The 7529-nt window shown below is 65.4% G+C and overlaps 1 protein-coding gene across 2 annotated transcripts; it reads right to left on the minus strand.

Moving 5' to 3' along the window:
- Positions 1-2028: 2028 nt before the first annotated feature.
- On the minus strand, positions 2029-6070 carry ANKRD9 (ankyrin repeat domain 9). 2 transcript variants are annotated; one of them, XM_030883317.3, is made up of 3 exons: positions 5933-6070; positions 4914-4966; positions 2029-4314 (listed from the first exon to the last, which is right to left on the minus strand). In XM_030883317.3, exon 3 carries the CDS (start codon positions 4265-4267, stop codon positions 3323-3325), a length of 945 nt encoding a protein of 314 aa, XP_030739177.1. In that variant the 5' UTR covers positions 4268-4314; positions 4914-4966; positions 5933-6070; the 3' UTR covers positions 2029-3322. The 2 variants fall into 2 exon arrangements, with proteins under 2 accessions (XP_030739177.1, XP_030739176.1); XM_030883316.3 differs by having other exon boundaries at positions 4892-4966.
- Positions 6071-7529: the final 1459 nt, after the last annotated feature.

Consider the following 7529-nt stretch of genomic DNA (forward strand, 5'->3'; position numbering starts at 1 on the left):
TGCCCCGGTCCGGGAGGATCCCACATGCCGCGGAGCGGCTGGGCCCGTGAGCCATGGCCGCTGAGCCTGTGCATCCGGAGCCTGTGCTCCGCAACGGGAGAGGCCACAACAGTGAGAGGCCCGCGTACCGCAAAAAAAAAAAAAAAAAAAAAAAAAATCACTGAGGATAGAAATCTCTTCTCTTCAGCCTCTGCCTTGGCTGGGATGCTCACACGCGTGTGGACATGGTCACGACCCTCAAACCACACGCTCAAAGGCTGTGCATTTGTTATGTCAAGTACGCCTCGATGTTAACCCGTAGCAGGACAAACCAGTCGCCGTGGAGCAGGGCTGCTCCACCCACACACTTCTGGAGCAGAAGCCTTCCCTAGCCGTGCCTGTTTCCCCTCCATCCGACTTCAGGAAGCACCCTTGTTCTGAACAGGATTTCAGGTAACTTAGGAAACTGCTCTCAATACAGTATTTTAAAGTTGAAGAAATTGACAGGAAAGGAAATCAGTGGGAATATCGAGGTAGTGGGGTAAGTTAGCACACAACACGGCCAAAGTGGGGGCAGAGCAGGGGCCTTGTGGCCACAGGCCGTCACAGGGCTGTGTGTCCCTTTTGGGCTCCAGGCACAGGGTCACAGTACCTTGGGGACGAGCGGCCCAGCCTTCTCTGTCCTCCCCGACAGGTGTCTGGGGTGCAGGGATTCTGGCCCCCGAGCTCTCCAGAGTTGGAAGTTCACTGGGCCCCTGGGTGGGCATGGCAGGGGCAGTACTGGCAGGAGTGGGGCTTTCCTTAGACAAGGTTCATGGAATGAAGGAAGTGAACAAACGAACCAAGGCGCTTTGCCCCAGACACGTGGGCCTTGTCCCAGGCAGAGCCACTGCCTTTGAGGAGCCATCAAGGCCGCCTGCCAGCAGCCAAGAGCTGAGTCTCCTGGCGGACTCGCCCTCCCCAGGCCTCCCTGCTCATCGCCAGGGCAACAGTGGTGACGGGGTGCTGGAGGGCCCGGGGGAGCGATAAGGCCAGTGCTGAGGCCCGCCTGCCCGCCCTCGCTCGGCCGGCCGGCAGCAGCGGCCAGATAACCCTGAGGCTTCTCGCCCTGCACTGTTGCCCTGGGTTCTCTGCTCCCACGGACGCCTGGGGTGCCCTGGGCCAGGGGTCCCCAGTGGGACTCAGGCCCCGCTCTGCTGCCACAGGGCTTCCTCAGCCTTCCCTGTGGCTCCCTGTCCCACCCGGCTGCGGCCAGGACACCCGGGGCTGACGCCCCCCGCTGCCGTCCTGCCCTGCACCCCTCCAAGCTATGAGCTGTGCTCCGGGGCTGGGCCCCCTGCTGTGGTGCCCACAACAACTCCTGCCCGGATCCTGCCCTGCGTGCCAGGACCAGCCCAGGGGCTGCCTCCTGCTCCCCGGACAATGGGTTCTGTGGGGTCCCCGCCAGGGAGCCCCCCCAACCTTTCATCACCCCATCCCCAGCCCAGGGGGCTCAAAGGAGTTCATCACCAAAGGGGCAGCTGTATGTCTAGCAGGGAAGCGGATGGGGGCCTAGCCCTGGGCCTTGGGCCAGGAGGGCTGACCCCACAGAGGACAGAGCTGGGACCTGGGAGACATGAGGGGAAGTCCGCATGCCCAGGTCCCCCGTCGGGTGCCCAGGTTCTTTCCAGGCAGAAGCTGCTTGGGCACGAGGGCACCAAGAGTTCCCAACATCTCCCTAAGCCCAGAGCCCAGAAGCCACGGAGACCTGCTGCTCTGGTCTGCCCTTTCCACCTCCTCCAAAGGAATGCACCCTCCCCCAGCAACGCATCCCCGGTTAAGAACCAGGGGACTCCTGATGTCCCAAGTTTTAAGCTAGAGATGCTGGTATCCACTGCCCCCAAGTGTCAAGGTTCAGAAAGGCTGTTTAACTGGGCCGGGACACACAGCAGGAGGGGAGAAGCCCTCGCTGCCACCCAGAATCTAGGATCAGCACCGGGCCGTACACCCCTCCATCCCCCCCTCCTCCCCACCAGGGCTGTGTGCCCACCCACCCCACGCTTCCCAGCAACGGGGGTCACATCCTTGCCAGGGCAGGTAGGGAGCTTGGAGATGCTCCAAAGCCCCTTTGTAAGCAGTTGGGGACACTGAAGCCCAAGGCAGGGGTTTCTCCAAGGTCACCCTCAGAGTGGGTGGCAGGTGCAGACCAGAACCAGGCCCCCTGGCAGAGCTTCCCGCTGCCCAGGCCCCTTCCACAGCCCCCCTCTGACGGCCCATCACCCTGGACTCTGCCACCACCACCCAAAGCCCCTTCGGCCCCCAGGCATGCCCCCCTCGGGGACACAGGGGGCAGGGTGGGCAGTGGGTGCCCCCAGCCAGGCGGTCACTGTTCATCGGGCAGATCGTTAGCCCTCTGCTCCTGGCAGAACATCGTGGCCCTCCAGCCCATGCCGGCGCGGGTTGAATTTCACGGCCCAGCAGAATTCCCGGGCAGGACAGCCTGGCCATCCCTGATCCCACGGCTCCTCGGGGCACGGACCCAGCTTCTCAGCCAGGGTCCCTCTGTCCTGAAGGGTCAACCAGTCTCCATCTTCAAAGCCTTCCTGCAGAAACCAGGTCTACTGGCTGAGGCTGGAGGGCCCACCCACGGGATGACGCAGCCACCCCCGTCAGGAGCCCCAGGATTAGGTACCTGCTAGTCGCCAGAGAGAGCCAATGGGGCGACTGCGACAAGTCCAGGCCTGGGCTTCTTTGGGGAGGGGGCGGTCCCAGTGACAGCCGAGGAGGAGGCAGGTGGCCAGTACGGGACGGGGGCAAACAGGAGGCACAGCCTGGGTCCTGCCCTCCACACCTCGGGACCTGAGGCCCAGCCCCACAGGGGAGTGGTCGAGGCCCCACCTGCTGACGGGGCAGAGAACCTCCACCCAGCGCCCACGGGCGGTTCCCTCGGCCTCCAGGCCTTTGCACCCGCCGTCCCCCTGCCTGGACACGTCAGTCCACCCCCCTGCACCTGCCCAGCTCAGCTGTCTCTCCCTCTGGGACACCTTCCCAGAGGCTCTAAATCAAGATGGGAGGCCGCTCCTCAGGGTCTGGGTAGTGAGCTGAGGGCAGGGCCCGGCTCTCAGGCGTCGTCTGACCCCGTAGCCCAGCTCCATCCACACAGGGAGGTGGGGAGCTGAGCACCTCCGGATCCAGAAGACCTGCAGCTCCGGGTCCGCCTGCCCGTCCTGGCCCAGCCCCCAAAGCACGCTACAGACAAAGCAGAGATTCCGCTGTCCAGAGAACAATATATGTAAAGTGCCGGGTACAACGCTCTGAAAAATAGTATTCTCCAAAAATCCAGCACACGGGGTGCCCCCGCGGTCTAGCCCTTGCCCGTGAGGTCCAGTGGCTGTAGGAAGGGCGGCAGCGGCAGCTCGTCCAGGGCCTCGGGGAAGCGGCCGGGCGAGATGGCGGTGACCAGCACCTGCATGGCACGCGCGAAGAGCGAGGGTGGCGCCAGGCCCGCCAGCCACTGGAACTTGTCCTCGCCCAGCAGCCGCTGCCAGCGCGGCCGGTCGCCCAGCAGCTCGCGGCGGGCCGGGCCGGCTGCGTCCGCCGGCGTGTACAGCGCCAGTAAGTCAAGCAGCAGCAGGCGGCGCTGGCGTGGCTCCCCGGGCGCTGGCGCCCCGACAGCGGGGGCGGCCCCGGCATCACGGCCCAGCTGACGCAGCAGCAGCTCGAGCGGCGTGAGGCCGCCGCCGTCGCGCAGGCCGGGCGAGGCGCCGTGCCCGAGCAGCAGGAAGAGGCACTCGGGGCGCGCCAGCTCGCAGGCCACGTGCAGCGACGTGCCGCCGCCCTCCACGCGGCTACAGCCTCGCCGGTCGAGCAGGCGCGCGCGCTCCTCGGCCGGGAAGTCGCGCACGGTGCGCAGAATGCGGCGCAGGATGCCCACACGGTTGTAGCGCACGGCCAGCGCCACGTGCGGCCCGGGCGCCGCGCAGCAGCGGAAGCCGGCGCTGGGCGGCGCGAGCGCGCACCGCGGGAACGTGGCCAGCAGGTAGTGCGCATACGCCTGGTGGTCGTGCACGAGGGCGTAGAGCAGCGCCTCCGACGGCGAGTAGGCGGCGGCGCGCCCGCGCTCGTCCCAGTGGAAGGCCTCGCTAGCGCGCATGTCCTCCAGCAGCCACACGGGCAGCAGGTCGCGAACGGCCTGGTAGAAAGCGAACGACGACTTGCGACACTGCTTCTGCGCCCGCGAGCGCGCTGCGCCCGCGCCCTCGGGCCCGCCGTTCGCGCCGCCCCCAGGCCGCCGCGTGTCCCACGGCATGCTGGCGGCGCCTCCCGGTCTCACGGCATGGGCCTGGGGCCGACCACCTGCGGGCAGAGGGAAGCGCGGTGAGGGTTGAGGGTTGAAGTTCCGGGCGGAGAGGGGTCTCCCGTCCAATCTTCACACAGCCCCACCTGTCCGGCCCTCTCTCGTACCTGCCCCCAGCCTCCGACCGGCCCTCCCAGTCACTCCTCACAGCTTCCCTTCTCTCCCAGGCCCTGAACCACCTCCCACATCCTTGATCTAGCTGCGCCTGGTCGCCCTCCCCAAAACTGTCTTGTTCTCCGGTACCTCTGCTAAAGATGCCCTTCCCTGTCCCTGCCCTCACAGCCCCAGCTACCGTCAAGGCCACACAGAAACCCCACACCCCGTCCAGCCCAGGGACCCACTGGAAGAGTTCCTGCTCCCACCTGTGAGAGCTGCATCCAACTCCAATCAAGGGGAAAGCCAGGTAGGGGACTAGGAAAGCTGCATCCCACATCTCAAGCTGAGGCAAATCTTTTCTGTAGCCCAAGCTCCCTATCCCCAGCCCCATCTAACCTTGACTCTGTCATCTGACCCCCGACTGCGGTCGAGGGCCCTACCCCAGGCCAGGCAGGGTCAGAGCTCTAGACTCAGACCTACCTGGCTAGCGCACCGCGATTACCTAGTTCTGTGTAGGTGGGTGTATTACTGTTGCCTGAGCCTCAGCTTCCTCATCTGTAAGAAAGAGGGAAGGCAGTCTGTGAGCCATAGCAGGAAGTGGGGGCCTCCAGCCTTCCACCCAAACATGGTGTTTACTGGATGTCACCGCCCCTAGCTCCTGGGAGGAGGCAAGAGGATGAAATCAACCTAGAAACTGGCGTGTACACTCTTCACAGTCTGTAAATCCCCTCCAGGTCTGCTAGTTCCCTGAGTCTTCCCAATGACTAGAAGAAGCAGGTACTGTCATCCCATTTTCCAGTAAGGGACAAACTTGTCCAAGGTCAGTCGGCAAGTCATGGTAGAGACAGGCCTGGAACCCAGATCTCCTAACTCCTATATCGGGCTCATTCCAGAAGTGGGGGGACCCCCAACCCACAGGGAACCCAGATTGAGCCCTAACCTTGCCCTCTGAGCCCCCTGCGCCAACCTGAGCCCTGACCTCCAACCCCTGGCCCTGGCCCAAGCTCCCCACTGCGTTTTCTCAAGGGTAAGCCCTTGGTCACAAGGGACCTGGGTCAGCGGATAAGCTGCGTCCACACACACTGGGTAACTAAGTTACAGAGACGGGCACAGGGGTTGGGGGCTGGAGCCACAGCACCCTTTTGGGGACACCGTAACTGGAGCACCACGCCTGGGTCTCCGCGCCCCGGGTGCACCCTGTGTGGACACTGGGAGCGGGGCAGGTTACGTAAAGTTGAGCCGCCCCACGTCACCGGGCAGCGAGTCACGGTCGCGGCTCAGTGAATGGGGGGTTGGGCCACCGAGGGCAAGGCCGCGCGCCCAGGGCCGCCCGCCAGTTTCTCCCCGTCCCCTACTGGCGGCACGGCCGGACCCCGGGTGGCCGCGGGTCGCGGGTCGAGGCCAGAGTGTCTGCGGGCCGGTGGCCGGCGCAGCGAGGGCTGCACCTGCGTGCGCGTGTGTCTGGGGGGCATGAGGGGGGCGGCGGCTACACGCCGAGCCGGCCGAGGAAGGGGGACTCACCGTGGGGGTCGGAGGGGCCGCTGGCCTGGCGTCCCCGCCCCCGCTGCGGGCCGGAAAGCTTGCTGGCCCCCCGCGGGTCGGCGCGCAGGCGAAGCTCCCAGGACAGACGGACGGGAGGGTGCCGCCGGCGCCCGCGCCCGCCGCAGCCGCGCTCTGAGCCGCCGCGGCCAGACCGCTGGGCGGCGGTGCCGGCGCCGGCGGCGGGCGGGCGAGCGGCGGGCGGCGCAGTGCGGCCCCGGCCGGGCAGGACCGCGGGGCCGCCCGCCGCCGCCATTGGCCCGCGCTGCCGGCCCCCGCCACCACCCATTGGCCGCCGCGCTGCACCATTGTTACGTCACCGGTCGGCGGGCGGGGCGCCCAGGGGGACCCGCGGAAAAGTTGGGAGAAACTTGAGGGCGCGCGGGGGGCGGGGCCGCGATGGGGAGTGAACGGGGCGGGGCTCCCGGAAACCCGAGTGGCCGGCGAGAAAAGGCTCCGGGTTTCGAGCTCCCGGCGACGGGAGACCCGCGCCGGGAAGGGCCCCTGGGCCCCGCCTGCTGTGCCCCGGCTCGGTGGGAGACTGGGCGCGCACTTAGGCGCTCCGGCTCCGCCGAGCGTGACTTTCTTCGGCACCCCACGAGTCGTATTCCACATCCCCTTTACGCTGACCCTCTGTGACCTTGGGGATGACCTCCTCCGGGACTTTTCTGGGACTGTACATGGAGGGGTCGGGGCGTAGGAACTGTCACCCCTAAGGGTCCTGGCCGCTTTCTGCCCGGGAGGGTCGGGGCGTCTCGAGCCCCTGCTCCATGCTGACTTTCCCAGGGTACGAATGGATGAACGGATGCAGACAGCCATTTATGAGGGCCTAGTGTGTACCAGTCTCTGTGCTAAACATACTTGATTTCAATTCATTTTCGCAACCGGTAGCCGTGGGAATTATGACTCCTAATTCACCGGCCAGGACATCGGGGCTCACTGGGAGGTGACCTCCAAGTGAGGAGAAGCTAAAAGGGAAGCTGGGCGCTTCCCTTTCTTTCCTTCAGACATTTGTGGTGGATGGGGCCCTGACCACCCCGGCCTCTCCACAAGGGGGCCAAAGTGTGGAGCACACACGTGCCGGAGAGCCACCAGATACCCCCACCCAAAATGCCACCCACCTCAGTGCAACATGGCCCTGCAGGCCCTACCATACCTCTCAGGGGGTCCATGATCACCACCAGATTTACAGAAAACGATCATGGGCCAGGGGTGGGGGGGTACAGGGAACACTGGGCTGGGAGTCCAGGGTCTATCTCTGCCCCACCTCACCTGTCCTCTCCTCCCTGCTTTAGTCCTCAGTCTCCCTACAATTTCTCCCAGCTGTCTTTTTCCAGACCTCTCTGATGGGTGGGGCAAAGTGAATGGAAATCCTGGGGTTGCACGGTTGACACTGGCCTTCTGGAGCCCCCAGACCCTGGGAGACAACGTAGGGAGGTGGTGTCCCAGGTGAACTACCTGTGGCTCAAGACGCTAGCTGCCCTGCTCCCATGTCCCCATTATATCCTTCAAGGGCTGCAGTGAGACCTCACAGCATCTCCATGGCTGCTGGTGGAATGAGGGTGACAGGGCATCGGCT

Source organism: Globicephala melas, chromosome 2, assembly GCF_963455315.2.
Source record: "Globicephala melas chromosome 2, mGloMel1.2, whole genome shotgun sequence".
Classification (NCBI taxonomy): domain Eukaryota; kingdom Metazoa; phylum Chordata; class Mammalia; order Artiodactyla; family Delphinidae; genus Globicephala; species Globicephala melas.

Bases quoted from the DNA above. Each gene is read 5' to 3' on its own strand.
- ANKRD9 (XM_030883317.3), bottom strand. From the start codon at position 4,267: ATGCCGTGGGACACGCGGCGGCCTGGGGGCGGCGCGAACGGCGGGCCC.